The sequence below is a fragment of the Geotrypetes seraphini genome, chromosome 4 (assembly GCF_902459505.1).
Source record: "Geotrypetes seraphini chromosome 4, aGeoSer1.1, whole genome shotgun sequence".
In the NCBI taxonomy this organism is placed as follows: Eukaryota; Metazoa; Chordata; class Amphibia; order Gymnophiona; family Dermophiidae; genus Geotrypetes; species Geotrypetes seraphini.
In genome coordinates, this window is record NC_047087.1 from 317,830,686 (window position 1) to 317,858,270 (window position 27,585).

Below are 27,585 nucleotides of genomic sequence, written 5' to 3' on the forward strand. Positions count from 1 at the left end.
CATCCAACGTGCCGGAACCTGAAAAAATATTCACAGGAGATCAAGCAGAAAAATTAACATCAATGGAGGTAAGCCTCGAGGATGTACATAAGTAGATAGATAGATAGATTAAAAAGTGACAAATCTCTGGGCCCGGACGGAATCCACCCTAGGGTTTTGAAGGAACTAAAGGAGGAAATAGCAGAACTACTACAGCGGGTTTATAACCTATCCCTGAAAACAGGTGTGATCCTGGAGGATAGCTAATGTTACACCCATCTTTAAAAAAAGGATTGAGAGGTGACCCGGGGAACTACAGATCAGTAAGTCTGACCTCGGTTCCGGGGAAGATGGCGGAAGCGCTGATAAAAGAAAGCATTGATGAACATCTAGATAGAAACAAACTGATGAAAACAAGCCAGCACGGCTTCTGCAAGGGAAGATCGTGCCTAACGAACTTATTGCACTTCTTCGAAGGAATTAACAAACAAATGGACAAAGGGGACCCAATAGACATCGTATACTTGGATTTCCAAAAGGCCTTTGACAAGGTACCCCATGAACGCCTACTACAGAAACTGAAGAACCATGGGGTGGAAGGAGATGTTCATAGATGGATCAAAAATTGGTTGACGGGTAGGTAGCAAAGGGTAGGAGTGAAGGGCCACTACTCTGATTGGAGGAGGGTCATGAGTGATGTTCCGCAGGGGTTGGTACTCGGACCGCTGCTGTTCAATATATTTATAAACGATCTAGAAACAGGGACGAAGTGTGAAGTAATAAAATTCGCAGACAACACCAAACTATTTAGTGGAGTTGGGACTAAAGAGGACTGTGAGGAATTACAAAAAGACCTGAATAAGCTAGAAGAGTGGGCGATGAGATGGCAGATGAAGTTTAATGTAGAAAAATGTAAAGTCTTGCATGTAGGGAACAGAAACCCGAAGTACAGCTATATGATGGGAGGGCTGGTAATGGGTGAAAGTACCCAAGAAAAGGACGGGGGTAATAGTGGACAACACAATGAAGCCGTTGGCACAGTGTGCAGCGGCCTCTAAGAAGTCAAATAGAATGCTGGGTATTATCAAAAAAGGCATTACAACAAGATCGAAAGAGGTCATCCTGCCGTTGTATCGGACAATGGTGCGCCCGCATCTGGTGTACTGCGTCCAATATTGGTCGCCGTACCTTAAGAAGGATATGACAAAACTCGAGAGGGTTCAGAAAAGAGCGACGCGATTGATAAGAGGTATAGAAAACCTTTCATATGCTGAAAGATTAGAGAAACTGGGGCTCTTTTCCCTGGAAAAGCGGTGACTTAGAGGGGACATGATAGAGACTTTCAAGATCATGAAGAGCATAGAGAAAGTGGAGAGGGACAGATTCTTCAAGCTTTCAGAAACTACAAGAACGAGAGGGCATACGGAAAAATTAAGAGGGAACAGATTCAGAACCAATGCTAGGAAGTTCTTCACCCAAAGGATGGTGGATGCCTGGAATGCGCTTCCAGAGAGTGTGATAGGATAGGGTATGGTATCAGGGTTCAAGAAAGGATTGGATGAATTCTTGAAGAAAAAAGGGATAGAAGAGTATAAATAGAGATCACTATACAGGTCCTGGACCTGATGGGCCGCCGCGTGAGCAGACTGCTGGGCAGGATGGACCCCTGATCTGACCCAGCAGAAGCACTGCTTATGTTCTTATGTCTACTTTTCCAAGTCTTCCCCTTCTCTCCATCCATATGCACCATCTCTTCCCTCTCTTTGCACTTCCGTTTCCTCCCCATCTTTCTTCCCTCAGAGGTCTGACATCTTCTTCCTCTTTCCTCCCCATCTTTCTTCCCCCTTCCCCTCTACCCCCCCTCCCGGATCAGGATCTGGCACTTTTTGTTTGCAGTGCTGCAGTCTTGCACTCTTTGGACTGTGGGCAGCATGAATGAAGTAAACAATCTGTCTTCAGTGGCCCTTCATGCTTCCTCCATGTCTTTCTCAATAATAGACTATGGACTTTTCCTCCAAGAATTTGTCCAAACCTTTCTTAAAAACAGCTACTCTATCCACTTTTACCACTAACTATTCTCTGAGTGAAAAAATATTTCCTCATATTGGTTTTAAAAGTATTTCCCTGTAACTTCATCTAGTGTCCCCTAGTCCTTGTAATTTTTGATTGAGTAACAAATCAGTTTATTTGAACCCGTTCTACACCACTCAGGGTAACAATTGAGATCCTTCTCCATAACCATAAAAGCATAGATTGGCAAATTTTGACCTCTCTGGCAGTCCTTACTGACTCCAGAGAAAAGTCCCCTTTTGTTAACCCTGCAAAGATTGAAAATCAGGAATACGGTATAGGGCTAACTTGCCACTTTTCACCTCCAGTCCTCTTAATCCTACTATGGGATTCTCCTGCACCTTTCACAGGTCACTGAGAGAGCTCTTCCCATTGACCTTGGGACAGGCCTAAGATGAGAGTTTGAAAGAAGGGCACCCCAAAGCCAAAGTGAACTCATGAGTGTCTAGAAAGAGACTCCTCTGAAAAACACCTTCCATTAGGGGGTGTCAGAGATAGAATACTCTCCTTCCGTCTGACCCAGATGTTACTAGTAAGGGATGCAGATTTTACACAGCCAATTCCTCCTCCTCCTCCTCCCCCCCTATCTCTCCCCGGTCAGCCAATCAGCCTTCTGCACAGCCGATTCCTCCTCCTCTCCCACCATGGTCAGCCAATCAGCATTCTGCACTGCTGATTCCTCCTCCTCTACCCCCCCCCCACTCCAATCAGCTGATCAGCCATCTGCACAGCTGATTCCTCCTCCTCCCCCCCAGAGCATTCCAGGTATGATTTACTGCACCCGCTGGCGCCCCAGTTGCCCTCTCCTGCATTTGCAGTTTTTTTAAATTCACGGTTGTTCCTGGAACAGAATCCCAGCGAATTTCAGGGGAGTACTATAATTAGAAGAATTTCCCAATTCGATTATATTCCTCCCATGTTGAGCAGACTTCACTGGCCCCCCAATAGAATGGAGAATTTGTTACAAGATTTTACTGTTGGATTTTAAAGGACTGCCCCCCCCCCTTTTTAGCACTGGCTGTGGCGGTAACAGCTCCGACGCTTATAGAATTCTTATGAGCGTTACTGCCGCAGCCGGTGCTAAAAACTGCAATACGGTTTTGTAAAATGGGGGGGGGATGAATTATCGTGTAACTGTAGCGAATTCCATAAGCTTATACTTGTGCCAACTTTCAGCTGAAAGAGAAGAGGGCCGTGTTCCACAGGTCCATGATGGAGATCTCCACCGAGCTGTCACTTCTGCAGCAAAAGAAGCAGAGTTTAAAGCAGCAGCTGACGGCACTGAAGGCAAGAGCCAAGAAGGTAAGAGACAACGGGACTGGGGGGAAGTGACTCTCTCTCCCTATATCAGGGGTAGGGAACTCCGGTCCTCGAGAGCCGTAGTCCAGTCGGATTTTCAGGATTTCCCCAATGAATATGCTAAGGCAGTGCATGCAAATAGAACTCATGCATATTCACTGGGGAACTCCTGAAAACCTGACTGGAATATGGCTCTCGAGAACCAGAGTTCCCTACCCCTGCCATATATCCTCAGCAATCTGCCCCATCTGACTCACCAAAACACTACCCTGCTGCAAATACAGAGTCCTGAAATTTGGAAAAACATTAGGCATAGTAAGGCTGCAGATGGATTAACCATGATTAAAATTTTTAATTGCATAAAGCGTAGGGTTACGATATTTTTTTTTTAAACCTGGACACATGACCCTGCCCCGTTCTACCTCCAGCCCACCCCCAGAAGGCCTCCTCTCTTTGCAAGGAACTCTGGCCACCTCTGGAGGGCCTGGAGCATGCGCGAATGCATGTGACGTCATTCATGCATGCTCAGAGGCCCTCCAGATACAGCTGGAGCTTGTAGGGACTTTCCAAAACCCGGAAAAATGCTGGGTTTTGAAAAGTCCATCTAGGAGCTCAGACCTTGTAAAAGAGGACCTAAGAACAATGGTCCATCAAGCCCGGTAGCCCGTTCTCACGGTGACCAATCCAGTTCCCTAGTACCTGGCCAAAACCCAAAGAGTATCAACATTACATGCTACCAATCCAGGGCAAGCAGTGGCTTCCCTCATATCTTAATAACAGACTATGGACTTTTCCTCCAGGAACTTGTGCAAACCTTTCTTAAAACCAGCTACGCTATCTGCTCTTACCACCCCTCTGGCAATGCGTTCCAGAACTTAACTATTCTCCGAGTAAAAAAATATTTCCTCCTAAGAGTATTTCCCTGTTACTTCATCGAGTATCCCCTAGTCTTTGTAATGTTTGACGGAGTGAAAAATCGATCCACTTGTACCTGTTTTATTCCACTCAGGATTTTGTAGACTTCAATCATATCTCCTCTCAGCCGTCTCTTTTCCAAGCTGTACAGTCCTAACCTTGCATATACCTTTTTTCTTCCACCAACCTAATTCTGTTACTGTTTAAATGAAGTTCAGCTGTGATTGAATTCAATGCTGCACTGATCCATCATTTTCATCCTACAGTTTTGGGTAGGCTTAGATTATATTATTGATGGAAATATTACTTTGAATATTTATGGTTGTGTTATTTTTATTTACTATGGGCTCGATATTCAAAGGCATTTAAGTTGGCAGGAGAGGCTTGTTTAGACTACTGCAACTCCTTGTATTGTGGTATTACTGAAAAAGAGTGTGGGAGATTACAGCTACTCCAAAAAGCAGCAGCCAGACTAATCTTCCAATGCAGTAAATTTGAGATGGTTACCCTGCTCTTCAGGGAATTACACTAGCTACCCGTAAGAAAGAGAATTCAATATAAAATTGCATTCATGGTCCACAAATCCATTTATGAGGAGAATTCTGCAGGACTAATCTCTGACATCAACTGGAGACTGACGCTATGATTTAAACTAGCCTTCCCTTCACCCTCATGCATACTTTGAAAGAAGTTACCTGAATCCACTTTCACCTTCCAAGGCCCCAAAATTTGGAACATCCTCCCACAACATTTGTGCCAACCAGTCACATATCGCAACTTTAGGAAACTGCTAAAGACTCATCTCTTCAGACCTATGATTTGAACTGCAGGAATGTTTTCAAACCGTTGCACCAGTACCACTGATATTCAGCAGCTGGCCAGCCAAAGCTAGATAGATAGACCCACCTAAATGGCCACTAAGAGTGCGGTGGCAAAGTTTGGTCCAGATAGTCAATGCCAGTGGCTGGAATTGCCATGGACCATGGCAGGTAATCAGGCTGCCTTACGCAGTCTCAATATTGGGTGGTATGTGTTTATAAATTAGGTGCATATACCCCATCCTTTGGATGATATGTCTGGCTAACGAGTCAATTAGTGCCTATAATTGGGTGCTAATTGACAGAAACTTGAATTTGTACATACACCTTGCTACGTGCTATTGTATAACAAGGTGCATCCAAATCCCATAGCGTGCAACCCAAAAGGGGGCGTGGCCACAGGTCAGGGCACTCCGAATGTTTGCGCATAGTGTTATCCAAAAAAACAACACAAAGGCCTACAGTGCTGGGACTGAAGTTTCCTTTATTCACAAGGACCCATCAGGAGTATAAAAAATGAATACGCATGAAAGAGGCAGTATATGCAAATCAGTCTCATGCATATTCATTTTGGATATCCTGAAAACCTGTCTGGCAAGGGGATACTCCAGACAGAGTGTGAGCCCACCAGGCCAGAAGAGGAAAAACACTTGACTACCTAAATGTAAACCACTTAGGCTAGACTTACCAGATTTTTCAAACGGAAAATCCGGACCCCTGGCCCGCTCCGTTCTGGACAGTCACACCCTGTTCCACCCACCAGGCCCGCCCCCTAGCCCCCCCTCAACCTGCACGAGCAATGAGCGATGTCGAACGGCATTCGCTGGTGTCAAGCAATGATGTTACGTACATGCATGTGACGTCACCGTTTTGCATGCGCGAATACCTTCCCGATGTTGTTTGTTGCCAGAAGCTTTTCAAAATGCAGACAAAGTGCCGGGTTTTGAAAAGCCGTCTGGATCCCTGGACATATCCTCAAAAGGAGGACATAGCCGGGAAAATCCAGATGTCTAGTAACCCTAACTTAGGCTATAAGTGGCCTAAAAATACTCAAAATAAATAAATACAAAAAATAACTTGGGAACCACTGCTGAAGCTGAACCTTCCCAATAACAGAAGTGTTTGCTTTAATTTCCAACACCCACCTAGCTAGTCTCTTCCATTTCTTAACTGCCTTCACAGCTAACAAGGCTACACCTATTTAACCACCCAACACTAAAGGCCTGAATAGAACATCTGCCTTCCAAGCAGGTCAACTGAACGATTGGCTGGGTAACATCATCACGCACTCCTCATCCTATCTAAGTTTCAGAAAACTTGTAAAAACAAACTTGTAACCAAGTCCTCTCAAGCCTCTCCTCTCCAACCCTAACCGAATTGTTCCCCAAATCTCTTATGCCTCACCTCTGTATCATGCTCTCCTGTATTTTGATGATCTTACATTGTACCTGTATTCGCTGTTTGTCCAGCTCGAACTACCACGGCTTTGGCGGTATATATGAATAAAATTATTATTATTAAAAGTAATTCAGGACAACGTTTGAAAAATTCAGAAGCGAAAGCACTGGTTATTTATCCAGAAGTCTTACAAGCAGGCTTCCTGGTCATATTTTACTATGTACCTGGCACTGAGCCTTGAAGCCGGAACTATCTTGGGTCAGTGCATGGTCAGCCTCTATCCTTCCCCCCCTCCCCTTATGTTCCAAGGCCAGAGAAAGCAGCCGCTGCTAGAGGGGCTGGGGCGGGCAAAGCCTGCATGGAGCTATGCTATTTATAAAATAAATATAGACATATAAAGAAGTCCTTAATGTCTATTATTCTCAAATGATAGGTTCGGGGGACTCCTGCAGCTGTGTATTTGTTCAATAAGGGCCTCTTGTGTACATAAATTGCACCTTTACCACCAGGGACCGCGCTGTAAGGTGTTCCTGCTTGTCTCCGGGCAAGTAATGGCTTGCATTTTCAGCTGCTTCTTGCTAAGAACCATGCTAATTGGAATCAGTTATTCAAAACATTTCTAAATGTGATTTAAATGGCAAGGATTTAATAACAGAGAATGAAACCATTAAAGAGGGTCAGGCAAGAGAGAAGGGAATTCCGTGTGGTTTTTTTTTCCAGAGAGAGAAAAATAAAGCAATTATTGATGGAAAGGGCACGAAGAGGACTCCTGCTGTCATGGAGAAATCAAGCCTGTCAGCAATTAGTAGGTCTTAGGAAGCAGAGTGAGGAAGGGGTTAGCAATTATAGGAAGCGATAAAAGTATTGAGGAGGAGGGTTCAATTGCTTTCTGTATCTTTCTGCCACATTTTCTGTGTCCTCTGTAACTTGCTACCAATCAGGTGTGGTACCCTGGTCACTAGTTTTTCAGTGACTGGGGTAGAAAGTGCCGGGTGCACAGAGCTGCCTCCTAATGGGAGAGTTGGGTAACAGCAGCAATGGAATTGAAGGAGGTCTGGGGTGGCATGGACGGTGAGTGGCAAGGGAGCCAGAGAGGAACTTAGGGCTTGTGGAAGTGCAGTATGATGGTTTATGGTTTATTTGGTCATAGCCTTCCTTTAACAAGGTGGATTACAATACCACATTCACAATAAAATATTACAAAACAGCCATAAAGCAGGCATATGTAGAAACATAGACACATGATGGCAGATAAAGGCCAAATGGCCCATCCAGTCTGCCCATCCACAGTAACCATTATCTCTTTCTCTCTCTGAGAGATCCCACATGCCTATCCCAGGCCCTTTTGAATTCAGATGCAGTTTCTGTCTCCACCACCTCTTCTGGGAGACTCTTCTATGCATCTACCACCCTTTCTGTAAAAAAGTATTTCCTCAGATTACTCCTGAGCCCATCACCTCTTAACTTCATCCTATGCCCTCTCATTGCAGTTTCCTTTCAAATTAAAGAGACTCGACTCGTGCACATTTACATTACGTAGGTATTCAAACGTCTCCATCATATCTCCCTTTTCCCACCTTTCCTCCAAAGTATACAGATTGAGATCTTTAACTCTGTCCCCATACGCCTTATCACGAAGACCACACACCATTTTAGTAACCTTCCTCTGAACCGACTCCATCCTTTTTATATCTTTTTTGAAGATCAACATATCATACAAATACAGCAAATAAAGCACTCAGTGCCCGTACTTCATGTCGCAAAACAGATGTCTCTTCAAAAGCTTCTTAAAAACAGTCATATACTTTTGTTTTCTACTGTACAATGGGATCGAATTCCACGCTTCCGGACCAGCAAAAGCAAAAGCTCCAATTCTTGTAGCTTGCAACCTTCCCTGCTTTAAAGTAGGGATGTGCAACTCCCTGGCTTGAGCAGAGCGTAAACTGTGTGATGGCACATTCTCAGATATACAGTTGATTAAATATTTTGGTGCCATTCCTTGAAGACAAAGGTAAGTTAATAACAACAGTTTATACCGTTATCCTAAAGTCAATCTTCAACCAATAAAGTTTCACATAAAACTCAGACATATGGTCAAATTTCCCAATCCCAAACAAAACGCAAATTATTGAATTTTGTGTAACTTGTAAGGCATGGATTGCATTTGTGGGAACACCAAGTAGCACCAGATTGCAGTGGTCCAGACTGGACAGTACTACAATTGCAGAATGTGCTTAAGATTGGCACCCATCAAATAAGATTTAAGATTACTCAGCTGGCCTTCGTCACTCATCGAGGTCTGTGTGGCCTACATCCAGATAACTTCCCACAGGGCCATAGCAAGAGATGTGCGAGCAGTGCGGTCGCACAGGGTGCAAGAGAGATGGGGGGCGCTAAAGCCACTTGGGCCTAGGTTGAGGCACGGAGTGTCTCCCTGCTGCCCTGTTTCCACTCTTCCCTTTCCTGCCCCCTTCCTCGTGAGATCCTCCTCTCTTCTAGATTTCCATATGCGGGTGGAGGTCCATATTCAGCAGGTGTGGCAGTGCTCTGTGGAGCGTCCTGCCCAGGCACGTTTCAGGCATTGAGTCTCGTCTAGGCCCGAGGAGAGACCAGCCGGGATACGGGAGGGACTTACTGCACGAATAGTGCAGGTGCACCAGTATTCTGCTGCCTAAGTTAGCCAGAAGTTGGGACAAAATAAATAATGCTGTCTGTCCTAAGATTAGGGGCAACTGAAAGGAGAATGTATCAGGAAGTTTCTCCCAATTGCCTGTTCCCTGGGAAAGAGAAAAAGAAAAGGCTATGGGTTGGCTGCCAGGTCCTCAAAAAATAAATTTCAATGGAATGGATGCCATGGATTTAAGACAAACAGAGGATTTTTTGTTTGGGGGGTAGGGGGCGGTTTGTCAATCTGTAACTTGTGCTCTGCCTCTTACTGAGACCTCTGAGGCTGTTTGCTATATGTGACCATTTGCTGAATGTTTTTACAAAGTTGGGAGGGAGAGAAACTGAACCTGACTATGGTCAGGAAAGAAAACTAGTTTCCCTGGCTAGGCTTTGAAATAAAGCCCATGGAGCCTGCTATTTTATTGTTTGGTTGATGTTTTCAATTGCCCCTGATGCTTCGGATCCGTTAAAGTTGGAGAACTGTTTAATGTTGTTTCCACATGGTTATGAACTCAAGGGTTGGTCTATTCCACTCAGTATTTTATAGACTCAACTGAAAGTCTGATGTATCATGGGCACAGCACAAGAAAGGATGGAGGTGCCATGGACAGCAAGTCGCATGGAATGCAATTATAGCTTGCTACAACCCTGACTGCACACAGATGGCAACCAACTCTGTGAGGGGCGGGGCAAGGGGTGGGGCCACGTGTTCTCTATGTTGGTTTCACAAATGTGGTAATCCTAGCTCTAATGCTTTGGTGGAATGAGACATTATGACATCACAATCTCAGCTCTGGAATGTTACTACTCTTTTGGGTCTCTGTCAGGATACTGGGCTTGATGGACCTTCAGTCTATCCCAGTATGGAAGCTCTTAAGTTCTCATGTGAGCCAAGCCTAGGACAAACAAGCCATTGTGACATCACTTTTGAAGCTGGCTCTTAGGCGTTGGTGGAATGAGGCATTATGACATCACAATCTCAGCTCTGGAATGTTGCTACTCTTTGGGTTTCTGCCTGGTACTTGGGACCTTGGTTGGCCACTGTTGGAAACAGGATACTGGGCTAGATAGACCTTTGGTCTGTACCAGTATAGAAACATAGAAAATGACGATAGAAAAGGGCCACGGCCCATGTTCTTAATACTCACCAGAGCTGACAATAATATCACTTCCAACCCCTCAGAATCATCTTCAGGTCCAGCTTCTGCAGAGGAACCACCATCTTTCTGTGGGCTTCCAGTTCCTCTGTTGGGAGGCTGGGAACTCTTCCTCTGTACACACTAATGCAATCATTCTTCTGTGGTGATATAGTGGCATCAGTTGAAGCAGAAGGATTCAAATGCACAAGCTCAGAGTCATCGTTTCTACCTTGTAGATGTCTAAACTCTCTCAAGCTGTGACAACTTGGGCATCCATCAGACCACAGATTGGTGTCAATGACCCTGTCGTAGAAGTCTTAACCTTGCTTTTCCTTTGCCCCATTGATCTAGTCACGGAAAAGATCTCATTAGAAGAAATAGTAGAGGAAAGGCCCTTAGGTCAGGAGATCAAATGATCGACCTCACTCTACGGCAGTTATCCTGTTAATTTTCATCACTTCTTTAATTAGCTTTGTGTTTGAGGCCATGTAATGTCATCTATCATCACAGCTTTTCAATGCTATGGAGTTGTTAAAGGCTAAGAAATGCAGGGGCTAATGACTAACTGTTGCAAGAACTCTGTTCCTCCAAGGACTCCGTAGTTAAAAGGCAAAACTACATTTCTAGTGGCATCCTAGCACAGCCCGAAAAAATCTTTTTTTTTTTTTTAAATAAATCTTTATTAATTTTCAAATGTTAACAGTGCCATACAATGAATTTAAACATAAACACTACACAGAACGCACTTTAAATACACAAATAATTCAAAAAACAATCATTTTCTCCCCCCCTCCTCCCCATAATTAATAGAAGTACATATTTAATTTCAATAATATAGATAATTAAATTTAGCAAACAATAATACATTCCCCTCCTCCCTCCCACCCACCCTGGATATGTAAGGAAGTCAAATAAAAGGAAAGGTACAGGACAGTTCTTGTGACTCAATAAATGCAGTCAATGGGCTCCACACCATTTTGAATGCGTTACTATATCCCAAACATTCTGCGTTCGTTCTTTCATACTTGTAACTGGAACATAGGTTTGCCCACCAGAAAGTGTAATTCAGTCGATCATAACTCTTCCAGTTACGTGTAACTATCTGGATGGCTATTCCCGTCATTATCAAGAAAAGCTGGCTTTTTTGTCGATCCAAAGAAGGTTTAATATGTAATAGAGGACCACAAATTATGGCTTCATAAGTCAGTGGTATCATTGATTTGTCCCCAAATTGACTTCCAAAAATTAAGTATCAATGGACAATAGAACAACAGATGATCTATGTTAACATGACAATGCCAGCATCTATTAGACTTAGAATTGTCTATCTTTTGAAAACGAACTGGTTAAAACGTACAGCTTCAGCATCTATGAAACAAACTTGGTTTTTCTTGTTGCATAGGATTTTTTGGACCACAGCCTGAAAAATCTAATGAAAGTACCAGCAGCAGTTTCTCCAGTGAGAGTGAAAGAGCAGTGCAAAAACCCCTCTATGTTAAATGCTGCCCTAGCTGAAAGATATTACACTTTGATTCACTTAGGCTTTTTTCACATTCTTTGTCTGCAGGGGAGAGAAGTGGGAAGTTTAGTAAACAGATCCTGAATGAGAATGGAAAAGATTATAACCAAAAGTAACGAGACTGTTTGGTCTTTTTTTTTTTTTAATTCAATATCAGGTGACTCCACAGGATCTGAACATTTTTCGTTTTCACAGTAGCATCCTTCACATTCAGTACATTTTTTGCAGTGTTTCAAAAATGATTTAAAGATGTGCAGTAGACTGTTTTGCATAAGGTAACACAGGCGAGTCAAATCCACAAACACACACGCAGACACGAAGGAGTGGAAAAGTCCAAAGGAGACTGGTGAACTCAAAGTGTTACACAAACACCAACTCGACATGTACATGTTTCGGCCCGAATGGCCTGCCTCAGGAGTCTCACAGGTCTGTGTAAAAGTCAACAAATTGTCATCCGATAACTAATGAATGATTCAAAAAGGAAATATATTGAATCACACTGTGAAAAATGGCACCATTTGCAACTGTTTGTTGTATTGAAGAAATAAAGGGTGTTTGTGTAACACTTTGAGTTCACCAATCTCCTTTGGACTTTTCCACTTCTTCGCGTCTGCGTAGACTGTTTTGCGACATCACTTGTAGCGCTGTGGCGTTTTTCACATCATCTGAAGATAAACTTCTTTTTGTGCAGTTCTGTACGCCTGCCGAAACTTTTCAAGAGTTTCATTAACTCTCTTTCCAACTTTAACACAAAATTCAATCACACACCTCTGGCGTCTTCTCACAGACACTTCTCCTTCATCTGCCATGACGAAACGTATGAGGTTCTTCCTCTTGCTGTGACTCAACAATGAAGACTACAGAAGTGCAACTGCAGGTTCTTAAACGTCGATGTACGAGCGTCACAAGAACCAGCGCAGCGTTGCCACGTCTACTTCTTGGAAAGAAAACCAAAGGCAGTCTCAGTATTTTTCAATCAGCCCACATACATTCTAGAGATGTACACAGCCAAAATAAAGTTCCGTTAGTCTTTGTTTTAAACAAGCTTTAGTGATTTTTCATGTTGTTTTTGTGGGTTTTTTTTGCACACATTCAAGATTGTTGAATGCATTGTTTGCACACAAGAACTATTTGTACAAACAAATTAATTGCATGCAGGTTAATCCATTGGACAAGCAACTTGGAATTAGAAGAAACATAGAAACATAGAAGATGACGGCAGAAAAGGGCTACAGCCCATCAAGTCTGCCCACTCTGCTTACCCACCCCCTGTCTATGCCCTAATGACCCAATTTCCTTATCTTGACCCTCGTAGGGATCCCACATGGGTATCCCATTTATTCTTAAAGTCTGGCACGCTGTCTGCCTCGATCACCTGCACTGGAAGCTTGTTCCAATGATCAACCACTCTCTCTGTGAAGAAATACTTTCTGGTGTCGCCATGAATTGATTCTCTAAACGGTACCTAAAAACTTGGCACTGAAAAAAAAAGACTACGAATGTTATAATGCCCCTGTATTGCTCCATGGTGCGACCTCATCTGGAGTATTGCGTTCAATTCTGGTCTTATCTCAAGAAAGATATAGTGATGCTAGAAAAGGTTCAAAGAAGAGTGACCAAGATGGTAAGGGCGATGGAACTCCTCTCGTTTGAGGAAAGATTAAAGACGTTAGGGCTTTCAGCTTGGAAAAGAGATGACTGAGGAAAGTTAAGCTCTGGAATACATTGCCAGAGTTTGTGGTAAGAGCAGATAGCGTAGCTGGTTATAGGAAAGGTTTGGCCAAGTTCCTAGAAGAAAAGTCCATAGTCTGTTATTGAGAAAGATATGGAGGAAGCCACTGCTTGCTCTGGATCGGTAGCATGGAATATTGCTATTCCTTGGATTTTGGCCAGGTACTAGTGACCTGGATTGGCCACTGTGAGAACGGGCTACTGGGCTTGATGGACCGTTGGTCTGACCCAGTAAGGCTATTCTTATGTTCTTATGTGAAGGGGAGAAATATGTAGAAGCTGATAAAGATAAGGTTGAATTGTTTAATACATATTTCTGTTTTGTGTTCACAGCTGAAGCACTGAGGGTGGGACCACAGAAAACAAAAGCAAATAGGGCTGCAGATGTGGCAGACCCTGATCAATTTTTAGAGGGTTGTGTTTGTGAGGAACTAGCTAAAATAATCAAGAAAAGTGATGGGGTCGGATGGTGTACATTCGAAGTTGTTGAAGGGAATTAGGGAAGTTCTGGTAGTGCCGCTGACTGACCTTTTCAACGAGTCTCTAGAATCTGAAATTGTACCAGAGGACTGGAGAAGGGTGGATGTGGTCTCTCTCCACAAAAGCAGAAGTAAGGAAGAAGTAGGGAATTATAGGACGGTAAATCTGAGTTCTGTGGTAAGCAAATTAATAGAAATGCTTTTAAAACAGAGAATGGTGAAGTTTCTGGAATCCTGTGGATTGCAGGACCGGAGGCAACATGGATTCACTAGAGGTAGGTCTTCATACAAATCCAATCAATTTCTTTGACTGGGTGACCAGAGAATTGGATAGAGGATGTGCGCTAGATGTGGTGTATTTAGATTTTAGCAAAGCCTTTGACAGTGTTCCACACAGACGTCTAATAAATAAACTGAGTACCATTGGGATGGGCCTAAAGGTCTCAATATGTATACTTTGGAGGAAAGGTTGGTGAAGGAAGATAACATAGAGATTTTTAAATACCTAAGTGGAACAAATGTGTATGAGACGAATCTCTTTCATTTGAAAGGAAGCTACAGAATGAGAGGAGATAGGATGAAATTCAGAGGTGATAGTTTCAGGAGTAATCCAAGGAATGACTTCTTTAAAGAAGAGATGGTGAAGACAAAGACTGTGTCTGAAATCAAGAAAGTGTGAGATAGGCACATGTGATCTCTTAGGGAGAGGAGGAGATAGTGGATGCTATGGATGGTAAAGGGCAAAGAAATCAAAACCCATCTATTCAAAAAATTTATACAGATGTCATAACTCCAAACTGGATTCCCCTCAGTGTGACTCCCCCATCCTCCCTTCTTCACCAGTTACCCTTCCCCTCAAAGCCCAAGCTTGTCAACTGCTTCCCTAACTGCATATATACTGAAACTGCACTATATCCTATCTGTACAACATCCCGAATTGTATATCCACTGGAATAGCCCAATCCTCCTTGCCATATCCCATTCCCTAAACTATACTACACCATTCTTCTTGTAACTCTTCTGGAAAAGTCCAGAAGTCTCTTTGTAATCATCCTAGAAATGTCCAGATGGGTTTTGATTTTGTAATCCGCCCAGAACTGCAAGGTTGAGGCGGAATAGAAATCAGTAATGTAATGTAATATAATGTAAAAGTGGATCAATTTTTCACTCTGTCAAAAATTATAAGGACTAGGGGAGACTCGATGAAGTTGCAGGGAAATACTTTTAAAACCAATAGGAAGAAATATTTTTTTCACTCAGAGAATAGTTAGGCTCTGGAACGCGTTGCCAGAGGTTATGGTAAAAGCAGATAACGTAGCTGGTTTTAAGAAAGGTTTGGACAAGTTCCTGGAGGAAAAGTCCATAGTCTGTTATTAAGACATGGGGGAAGCCTCTGCTGCCCTGGATCGGTAGCACAGAATGTTGCTACTCTTTGGGTTTTGGTCAGGTACTAGTGACCTGGATTGGCAATCTTGAGAACGGGCTACTGGGCTTGATGGACCATTGGTCTATTCCAGTAAGGCTAGTCTTATGTTCTTATCATATTTCCTGTTTCTATGAGTATTGGAACTGCAATATGGCAAGATTGAAATAAATAAAACAGTGTGCAAAGCTACATTTCTTTAGGATTTATTTTCTCTGTGGGCAACACAGGAGTTTCTAGATTGCACAATAATGTCTTCATTGCTTTCCCCATGTAACCTGCACATCATTTGAAAGATTTGGGGCTTGACACGTCTCTCCCCATGCTTTAGGAGACAAGCCTCTTATGTTTAAATCCTGGCTTTGAGCTCGCAGAAGAAGATGTGCAAGTGATCATACTTTCAACATATGGATGTCCGTGCTTGATTTATGAACACAGAAAGAATCATGTTTATGACTTCGGCTCTGAAGTTCTAAAAGAAAAACTGCAACTCTCTAATCTTATGGAATCTATTCATCATGCGCAGGCTGAAGAGATCATGGACAGACCCAAGAACCAGCATATTCCACTTAGTTACGGGTGAGAGGTCGGCCTTTAAGGATAAATTAATACAATTTGTCGGCCGTCCTTGCATTAGCTTGTTATTCTTGATTTCTCAAATTCAGTATGTAAAGATATCGGGGTTGATATAGCAATTCAAGTGAGAACGGGCTACTGGGCTTGATGGACCATTGGTCTGACCCAGTAAGGCTATTCTTATGTTCTTAACTGGTCATGTTTAATGGCACTTCAATGGTGTGTGCTGATGAAAATGTCTGGTAGCGGAGTCAGCGCTTGGCCAGCTAAGTGCCGATATTCAGCACTTGTGAACCAGCCAAGACAACCGCATAAGCAGCTATGGTTTTGCTGGCTCTGTATACCCAGAAATTCAATGCCAGAGCCCACACACTGCCTGGTTATTGCATTTCCAGGCAGGATCCAAGATGGCATCCTGACAGCATGGAGCTCTGATCTCGCTGTTGAGTTTTTTTCAACTGACAGTGAGCATTTTCTGTACCTGATTATGGGGAAGAGGAGAGGAAAGGTGCAGGGAAATCCCTCAGCCCCAGGCACTGCTCCTGCAACTCAACAGATAACCATCGATCAGTATTGAGCAAAACCGGGATCAGATGTGGCTTCTACTTGGCTCCTGGCTGCAGGTGCTTTGGCGGGCAGCAGCATAGATGGAGCCCTGCTGATAGAGAATGACACAGGGACATATTTGTCCCCATCCTCACAGGAACTCAATTTCCCCATCCCGTTCCCGTGAGTTTTCTCGCTGTCCCTGTCCCTGCTCCATTCCTGTAAGCTCTGCCTTAACCGCACAAGCCTCAAATATTTATGATTTTAAAGTGTTTGATGCTTGTGCAGATGAGGATGGAGCTTTCAGCATTGGGGCAAGGACAGGAAAAGAACTCGCGGGGACAGAACGGGAAAATGAGTTCCTGTGAAGACAGGGAAAATTTTGTTCCCGTGTCATTCTCTACTTGCTGAGTCCTTTCCAGAAGCCTGTACCTCCACAACCCAGAAGCATTTTAGCGGCAGAAGGTTGACTTGTGCACACATCTGGATACACCAGCGGGAAGCGCTGCCACTGTTTCTTCTTCCCAAGAGGCACCAGATCTGGAGATTTCTGTTTTGGCCTTGCCTGCACTACAAACTGTGATAGATGTGATAAACATTCGAGGGTCAGATGGATCCTTTCCAAGGGCAGCAACAGGACACGATTTAGGGTCTCAACTCCTCACTGAAGGATACAACTGCAAACTTTTCAGAGGATTTAATTAATATTTCTCATTCAGTGCTTGCACAAGCCCAGACTCTGAACCAACAAGCAGTTTTCATTGATAATGTCACCTGAGGTTTTGTCCCTGATGGTTAAAATCTTTTATGTTATAGGACCAAGTAAATCGGTTTTCTTTGTGAGTTATTTTTCCTACAATACAAATAAGCTGAAACCTCGCAGGACTAAATGCATAGCCCTTGATGGAGACTATATTGTTTAACTTGCTTTTGTGCCACACTTTTCAAACCATCCTCATATCTGTGTAATTATGTTTGAGGGTAATTTATATCAGTTTTTTCACCCAAAACAATTGGTTGTTTTTACAGAAGCAAGAGAAGAGGTAAGAGCTCAAATCTAGTCCTGTCTAGTCTGCATCTGATAGAAGTGCTTTGGTTTTTTTGTTACTTTTTACCACTTTTTACATACGAGGAATCTTGGACTATATATGTCGTAAGAACATAAGAATAGCCTTACTGGGTCAGGCCAATGGTCCATCAAGCCCAGTAGCTTGTTCTCACGGTGGCCAACCCAAGGAGTAGCAACATTTCAGAATTCCAAAGAGTAACAAAATATTTCGGAACCCCAAAGAGTAGCAACATTCCATACGGAATCCCCACAGAGGACCAACATTCCATGCTACTGATTTAGGGCAAGGAGAGGCTTCCCCCATGTCTTTCTCAATAACAGAGTATAGACTGTTCCTCCAGGAACTTGTCCAAACCTTCCTTATAACCAGCTACGCTATCCGCTCTTACCACATCCTCTGGCAATGTGTTCCAGAGCTTAACTATTCTCTGAGTGAAAAAATATTTCCTCCTATTGATTTTAAAAGTATTTCCCAGTAACTTCATCGAGTGTCTCCTAATCTTTGTAATTTTTGACAGAGTGAAAAATCGATCCACTTGTACCCGTTCTACTCCACTCAGGATTTTGTAGACTTCAATCATATTTCCCCTCAGCTGTATCTTTTCCAAGCTGAAGAGCCCTAACCGTTTTAGATTTTCATCATACGAGAGAAGTTCCATCCCATTTACCATCTTGGTTGCTCTTCTTTGAACCTTTTCTAGCACCACTATATCTTTCTTGAGATAAGGAGACCAGAATTGAACGCAATACTCCAGATGAGGTCACACCATGAAGCAATACAGGGACATTATGACATTATTAGTCTTGTTAACCATCCCTTTTTAAATAATCCCAAGCACCTTGTTTGCTTTTTTGGCCACCGACATACATTGGGCAGAAGGTTTCATCTTATTGTCTACGATGACACCCAGATCCTTTTCTTGGGCACTAACCCTCAAGGTGGATCCTAGCATTCAGCAACTGTGATTTGGGTTATTCTTCCCAATGTGCAACACTTTGCATTTGTCCATATTAAATTTTATCTGCAACTTGGAAGCCCAGTTTCCAATTTCCTAAGGTCTGTCTGCAATTTTTCACAATCTGTATGCGTTTTTTTTTTGTTTTTTTTTAATGACTTTGAACAGTTTAGTGTCATCTGCAAATTTAATCATCTCACTCGATCCAATTTCCAGATCATTTATAAATAAGTTAAATAGCATCGGTCCCAGTACAGACCCCTGCGGCACTCCACTGTTTACTCTCCCCCATTGATAAAAATGACCATTTAACCCTACCCTCTGTTTTCTATTCGATAACCAATTCCTAATCCACAACTGAACTTTGCCACCTATCCCATGACTCTTTAATTTTCTCAACAGCCTCCCGTGAGGAACTTTATCAAAAGCTTTCTGAAAATGTAGATATACTATATCAACTGGATCACCTTTATCCACATGTTTATTCACACCTTCAAAGAAATCAAGCAAATTTGTGAGGCAAGATCTCCCTCGGCTGAAGCCATGCTGACTCCGTCTCATTAAATCATGTTTGTCTACGTGTTCCACAATTTTATTTTTTATAATCGTTTCTGCCATTTTGCCCGGCACCGTAGTCTGCTGTGGACCCTCAGGAACCTGCCCCTGTAAATAAGGTGCTGTACTGTCAGATTCAAGCACGTTGACTGCCAGACCATCCTTCTTCTGTTTGTACTCCTCGGGTCACCTGGTTTTTCATTACACAGAAGACCACTGAAGGCCTGAGTGGGCCGAGCTCTGAGAAATGAATAATAGGCAATTGTCTGACTCTCTTTCATTGTATGGGACCGTGTTAATGAACTGTTGTTAAGGACTCATAGGGCATCTGAAGTTTCTGTACTGTACTGGGCTGGGCTCTAAATCATTTCCAGTTGATTATGGAGCTGCTGCACATAATAGCATGATGCATGCACTTTTAGCTGTACAGTCACTGTAGCCATCTATTATTTGGTATTAATTCAGAATTCCTGGCATGCTTTTTCTGCAGGGAGATAAAGACATCACTGAGGTGGTTCATAAAGTGTAATTATTCAGACTACTCAGGTTGGCCACATCCTGGACCTCTCAGTTTACCTTGAGATCTGCTGACTCTCCTGAATGCACTGTTCCCTCTAAGCTGATCAGGAGTCCTCCAACTGCATTGCTGCCAGTAGGGGGCAGTGCTTCCTAGGCTTTTTTCAGCCTCGCCAGTTTTCCAGCTCTTATTTTTTCTTGATTAACGGCTGAAACTTCCCGCCCCTTCCTATTGTTTTTTTTTACCTTTTATGTCTGCTTTTCTGGAAATATTGAAATTTTGCTCATCGCACTTTGTTTAGAGTTATGTCTGTTCATGTCCATGACAATTAATGTGATGTGTTATTGTTGATTACATGTATCCCTGGTTTTTTTTTACTGTACATTGCCTAGAAATTGTAATAGGCCATTAATCAAAAATTTTAATAAACTTGAAAACTTGAACTTGAATACTGTGTTTTCAATAGCGAAGGACAGGCAGATTCTCTGGGGACCTGCAGAGCTTGTCTGGTCCTCATTATTGAAAATGTAATAGTGAAACAGCACCCCCTACTGGCAGAACTGTAGGTGGAGGAGTCCTGCTCAGCCTAGAGGGAACAGTGAAAATCTAAGTTCTGCCCATTAACACTTACCTCTGTTTCGTATTTTCATTGTAGAAAGTTACTGAAGACTTAATTTGTTTCAAAAATTTCTTGGGAAGTAATGATCTAAACCAGTGGTTCCCAACCCTGTCCTGGAGGACCACCAGGCCAGTCGGGTTTTCAGGATAGCCCTAATGAATATGAATGGAGCAGATTTGCATGCCTGGCACCTCCATTATATCCTGAAAACCGACTGGCCTGGTGGTCCTCCAGGACAGGGTTGGGAACCACTGATCCAAACTAAACTAAAACTTAGATTTATAGACCGAGTCTTCTCTATATAATAAAGCTTGACAAAGGTTACGTCAATTAATGAATACTCTTAGCTTTCAAAGATGATAAGGACATAAGAACTGGTTTATGTCAATTAAAAAAGAGAATATAGGAAAGTATATAATTTTACAGTTTAGAAAAATAGCCAAGTATTTTTTTTTTAATTAATAATTTTTATTGAAGTATTTCTTTTGTATACATACAAAACTCAACAACAATACATCAGACATTATCAGACCAAGCAAAGTCATCTGTGTTAATCCTTCACAGAGACCTAAGAGATCCAAACCCCCACCCCGCTACCCCCCACCCCAGCACTTCAGTATCAAAAGTTCAAAAGAGAACTCCTAGCTCTATGGGACAGACCCTCCCATACAGGAGCCCAGATTCTCATAAATTTCCTCCACTGGCCAGGACCACCCTTTCGGACATCCAAATATTCAAATTTTAACAAGGTAAACATTTTGTTTCTCCACATAGTAAAGGTGGGCGCCTCAACTTTGCGCCACAACAAAAGGACACATTTCCTAGCCAGTAAGAAGGCTTTTTGCAGTTACAAATTTCCCCATCTAGACAAACCCAAAGTAACAACCTGAGTAAAGAGTACAACATCCATCCGCAAAGGAATCTGCTTTCGCAAAACAGTCTGTAAATACAGTGCAACTAAGGACCAAAATCTCTGAATTCGGTCACACGACCAGAACATGTGAAGCAAGCTTTCAGGGGTGGACTGGATAGCCAAGTTTTTAAGTTTTTATGGAATAGTTGAAGTGAACCTGCTGTCTCCTCTCACTGTAGGCCGATTGCCAATATATCCCTTCTAACCAAAACTTTTGGAATTACCGTATTTTCACGCATATAACGCGCGCGTTATACGCGTTTTTACCTACCGCGCATACCCCTCGCGCGTTATATGCGTGAGCGCGGTATACAAAAGTTTTAAAACATAGTTCCCACCCCGCCCGACGCCCGATTCACCCCCCCCAGCAGGACCGCTCGCACTCCCACCCCGAACGACCGCTCGCACGCGCTCCCACCCGCACCCGCATCCACGATCGGAGCAAGAGGGAGCCCAAGCCCTCTTGCCCGGCCGACTCCCCGACGTCCGATACATCCCCCCCCCCGGCAGGACCACTCGCACCCCCACCCCGAAGGACCGCCGACTTCCCGACAATACCGGGCCAGAAGGGAGCCCAAACCCTCCTGGCCACGGCGACCCCCTAACCCCACCCCGCCCTACATTACGGGCAGGAGGGATCCCAGGCCCTCCTGCCCTCGACGCAAACCCCCCTCCCCCCCAACGACCGCCCCCCCCAAGAACCTCCGACCGCCCCCCAGCCGACCCGCGATCCCCCTGGCGACCCCCACGACCCCTCCACCCCCCTTCCCCGTACCTTTGGTAGTTGGCCGGACAGACGGGAGCCAAACCCGCCTGTCCGGCAGGCAGCCAACGAAGGAATGAGGCCGGATTGGCCCATCCATCCTAAAGCTCCGCCTACTGGTGGGGCCTAAGGCGCGTGGGCCAATCAGAATAGGCCCTGGAGCCTTAGGTCCCACCTGGGGGCGCGGCCTGAGGCACATGGGCCCAACCCGACCATGTGCCTCAGGCCGCGCCCCCAGGTGGGACCTAAGGCTCCAGGGCCTATTCTGATTGGCCCACGCGCCTTAGGCCCCACCAGTAGGCGGAGCTTTAGGATGGATGGGCCAATCCGGCCTCATTCCTTCGTTGGCTGCCTGCCGGACAGGCGGGTTTGGCTCCCGTCTGTCCGGCCAACTACCAAAGGTACGGGGTGGGGGAGTCGGGGGGGTCGCCAGGGGGGTCGCGGGTCGGCTGGGGGAGCGGTCGGAGGTTCTTGGGGGGGGCGGTCGTTGGGGGGGGAGGGGGGTTTGCGTCGAGGGCAGGAGGGCCTGGGATCCCTCCTGCCCGTAATGTAGTGCGGGGTGGGGTTAGGGGGTCGCCGTGGCCAGGAGGGTTTGGGCTCCCTTCTGGCCCAACTACCAAAGGTACGGGGAAGGGGGGTGGGGGGGTCGTGGGGGTCGCCAGGGGGGGTCGCGGGTCGGCTGGGGGGGCGGTCGGAGGTTCTTGGGGGGGGCAGTCGTTGGGGGGAGGGGGGTTTGCGTCGAGGGCAGGAGGGCCTGGGATCCCTCCTGCCCGTAATGTAGTGCGGGGTGGGGTTAGGGGGTCGCCGTGGCCAGGAGGGTTTGGGCTCCCTTCTGGCCCAACTACCAAAGGTACGGGGAAGGGGGGTGGGGGGGTCGTGGGGGTCGCCAGGGGGGGTCGCGGGTCGGCTGGGGGGGCGGTCGGAGGTTCTTGGGGGGGGCAGTCGTTGGGGGGAGGGGGGTTTGCGTCGAGGGCAGGAGGGCCTGGGATCCCTCCTGCCCGTAATGTAGTGCGGGGTGGGGTTAGGGGGTCGCCGTGGCCAGGAGGATTTGGGCTCCCTCCTGGCCCGATATTGTTGGGGAGTCGGCGGTCCTTCGGGGGGAGGGATGTATCGGACGTCGGGGGGGGGGCATCAGGCTTTCAGGATGGGGACAGACCTTCAAGGGGGGACAGTGCACGGAAGTCAGGGGGGGTGAACGGAGAGTCGGAAAGTCAGGGCGGGCGAAAGGAGCGTCGGGCAGCATGCGCGGTATACCCGTGAGCGCGGTATACCAAAGTTTTTGTACATATCATCGTGATTTCTGCGCGCTATACCCGTGTGCGCGTTTTATACGGGTGCGCGTTATTTGCGTGAAAATACGGTAATTGTTGCTTCCCAACTCTCAAATTACTTGGAGAAATTTTCTGTCCTCCAACTTTCCAGCACAGTTTCTGCTCAAATTTTAATACAGAAACATTCCTGGTCTCCCTGCTCTCAAAGATTCAACAATTGCAATAATGTAAGAAACATGTTATTCTGCTTCAATTTGATTTATCTGCCGCTTCTGACATCGTTAATCACGAGATCTTCCTTTTCTTGCTCTCAGAAATTGGTCTCGATCAGACTGTCCTGGAATGGTTTTCTAAATTTCTATCGTATCGTTCCTACTCAGTTAATATGGAGGGATCTACTTCAAAATCCTGGAGGGTCCCTTGTGGTGTGCCCCAGGGTTCTCCACTGTCTCCGATCTTATTCAATATCTATATGAGTACATTGGAATACTATGACCTGAATATGCGCAAAACCCTGATGACATTTTTATATTACTCAAGGTCGATCCAGACCTAGTTAATTTATCATCCAATATTAAACACTATATTGCAAAACTACAGTCCTGAGCACTGATGGTCCAAATGAAATTAAACACTGCTAAGACAAAACATCTTTGGATAGGCCCTAAATTAGATTCTCTTCCTTCTGCTGTGAACCTAGATTCGGGAGAATCTTTGAAAATCAAGTTCTCCTCATTAGTATTAGGCGTTCTCATCAATTCTTCACTCACATTTAAGGATCAAATTAACTCTCTTGCAAAAAAGTGTTTTTTTAGTCTTCGTGTTTTGAGGAAAGTTAGACGGTTCTTCTACCAACAGCATTTTTCTGTCTTGGTCCAATCAATCATTCTTGCACGTTCGGACTATTGCAATTCACTGTACATGGGCTTATCTAAGGCTAGCCTTCAGAGACTCCAGCTAATACAGAATACTGCTGCCAGACTCATTTTTGGTAAGCGCAAGTTTGACCATGTGTCTCCTCTCCTTAGAGAACTCCGTTGGCTTCCAGTCCATTTGAGAATTCAATTGCATTCAAGATCTTATTTGGCCTCTGTATCACTTTTGACCCTTTGGACTGGATCTCATCTGGATTAAAACTTTCCTTTCCTTCCCTTAAAGGCAAAATCAAATCATTCTTTCTCCTACAAACTAACTGAGCTTTGGAATAAGTTGCCACACTCGCTAAGAAGCTTAGGCCCTTTCTTATCTTTCAGGAAGGCTCTGAAGACAATCTTGTTCGCCAAACATTTTGGAAATTAATTATTCTACTTTTTCCAAATTAGATTTCTTTTGTTCTGTTCTTTTCTATTACTCTATTGTTAATGTTAACCAAGTCGAGCTCCAAATTGGTTGATGGCCCGGTGTTAAAACTAAGGGCCTCCTCTACTAAACCGCGCTAGCAGTTTTAGCACCAGGAGCCACACTGAATGACCTGTGCTGCTTCCTGACGGCAAGGAAACAGAATAGGAGAAGTGATCCAATTTTGGGCTGAGCCATGGCTGGTTGATATGTTTTGTTCTATTAATTACGATTTTGTAGCTCACTGCTTTTGTGCAGGTTGTCTTTTTTTTGTTATCCGCATAGAACTGGAAGGTTTTGCAGAATAAAAATAAAGCCCCCCCCTTACAAAACAGTAGCACGGTTTTTAACGCAGGCAGCAGCGGTAACAGCTCCGATGTTCATAGAATTCTTATGAGCTTCGGAGCTGTTACCGCTGCGGCCAGTGCTAAAAACCGTGTTACGGTTTTGTAAAAGGGGGGGAAGTGTTACTTTATGAAGTAGCAGAGTCCCACCATTAGTTTGCATCAGTCGTACACTAAAGAGATTTCTTCTGCCTGTTTGGTTAAAGTCCGTCTACAGCTGATAATGAAGTGGCCTCACGACAGCACCTCATTTGGTTTCCTGTTACTAAGCTGTAGTAAGCAAAGCTTCAAAGGGCTTTCCGTAGGTAGGGTTACCAGATGTTACTCCTGTAAAATCCGGACCCATAGCCCCACCCGCAGTCCTGCCAAGTTCCACCCAGCCCCCACCCTGTTATGCCCAAGGCACGGCCCGTTCCAGCCCAGCCTCGCCCCCAAGCCCCGCCCCAACTTGTTCTCATCCTCGGGACTGCGTCAAGAGGGCATCTGCGCATGCGCGGATGTAACACTATGACATTGCACAAATGCGCGTGATGTCACCGTGTTGCATGCGTAGATGCCCTCCAAACGTGGTCCCAAGGTGGAAGCTTTTCAAAAGCCATCCAGAAGCCCGGACATGTCCTCTAAAAAAAGGACGTGTCCGGGTAAATCCAGACATCTGGAAACCCTAACTGTAGGCCATGCTGAGGCAGCTTGTGCTAATTAATTAGTGCTTCCATGTTGATGCTCGTTAACTGACTACCATGGAATTAGCATGCGAGCCCTTTCCACCCACAAAAGAGCTGGCGGTGAGGGCTGACACACGGATGGCAACATTAGCACATGACCATTTTCCAGCTGTGGTAAAAATGGCTTTACCGCACGGGGAAGATCCACATAAGAGCGTGCTTAGCTCACTTTTCATTGCAGCTTTGTAAAAGGAGACCCTCTTGCTTCTCGCAAATGACTTTGAAATGCATTCCAGCTTCTGAATGAAAAGGAGAATCGCCAGAGGCAGACCCATAACATACATTCATTTATATCCTGCAATAACTCACAGATCAGTTTGCTTAACAAAATAAAAGAGGACTGAGTAATTCACAGCAAAATACAACTCATCAATTTCCCAAAAATGTAACAAAGAGATAAACTTTCAATAATTTCCTAAAATGCAACTAAGAATTTGAATTATCTAATAATCAGCGAAATCCAATATCCAAACTAGCTGACAATGTGTTTTAGGCATGTCTGGAGTCTGATGGTACATGTGTACAAACTATGGCACTGTGACTTGGGGGAAGAATACTACTGTCTGAGTTTCTGCCTGGTACTTGGGACCTTGATTGGCCACTGTTGGAAACAGGATTCTGGCCTTGATGGTCCTTCGGGCTGTCCCAGTATGGCAATTCTTACGTTCTTATGTGAGCCAAGTGTAGGATAATGAACCCATTGTGACATCACTACTGAGGATGTCTCTTAGGCATTGGTGGAATGAGGCATTATGACCTCACAATCTCAGCTCTGGAATGCTGCTACTTGTGCCAAGTATTTGCCAGGTATTTGAGACCTGGGTTGGCCACTGTTAGAAACAGGATACTGGGCTTGATGGAGCTTTGGTCTCTCCCAGTATAGCCATTCTTATGTTTTTACATGTCCAGAAACCATAAATTGCAAAAGGGTGAGGAAGACCTCCTACAAAAACTGGGCTTACAAAGCGCACTCTTCATTAAAACCACGTTCAAAAGACCTGTCTTTAAACTTTGCTTTCACTCCTGGATCTCATCCAATTTATAGGGCTTAGATAAAAAGAGATTTGAAAAAATAGAGGCCTGGTATGCTTAAATGGATTTTTTTCTGAGATTTGTAACCCCCTTTCCAATCCAGCCTTCAAGGCAGGTACACAAGTTTAGTATCTTATTTCTCCGGGTGACATTCTGGTATGGAATCACAGAACAACTGGAAGAGTGATTAAAGCCTTTCCGATTGTGCCATATGTTGTCCATCCATCAAGATGAGCCCAAACGTGATGTGCTCTATCTTCCCTCCTGTATTTATGCCAACATTTGCAACTTCTTAAGATGGATTTGTCCATGGACCTGAGAGGTTTTTCCTGTATTGAGCCTATGGAAAAAATGTTAATGAATCAACCCTTAATCTACCATTGAACTAAAGTGGAGTCAGGAGAATGTTTGGAGAAAGAAGATAGCAGATAGTGTAAAAAAAACGTGGAGGAGATTGTCCTTGCTCTGTAAGCTGTAAAGGCTTTCTCCTCTGTATTTTCAATACCTATAATCCCCCCAAATGTTGAAAACTGGGATCCATTGTAGCGTTTCTGTTCTATAGCTCGCTCAGATCTCCAATCAGATTCTAGGTGGATAAGAATATTTTAAAAAAGATACATCTAGGCGGATAGCAAGATTTAAAAATAATACATCAAAGTTCTCAGCAAATTTACAATAAATCAATTAAAATAATGAGCTTTTAGTATGATATGAAGAACCTTTCATTAACTCAGTTGGAAGATCATTCCAAAGATTTACTCATCAAGTTTCAAGTTTATTCATATATTTGATTAAACACTTATACTAGGATACTAAGCGTTGTACAATAATAATAAAAACTTTTATAGACAAACAAATAAGTCAGACAGTTTTCTTACTTAACTATTAAGACCTTAGTGGTACAGTGGAAGGGGAGGGGGGAGA

The 27,585-nt window shown here is 44.3% G+C and overlaps 1 protein-coding gene across 1 annotated transcript in view; it reads left to right on the top strand.

The window, feature by feature from the left end:
• Window positions 1-27,585, top strand: part of LOC117359225 — a 313,075-nt gene that overhangs the window by 126,582 nt on the left and 158,908 nt on the right. The window contains exon 11 of the mRNA XM_033941598.1: window positions 3,226-3,351. Within this exon, the coding sequence (XP_033797489.1) occupies window positions 3,226-3,351 (126 nt within the window). The remainder of the gene's footprint in view (window positions 1-3,225; window positions 3,352-27,585) is intronic.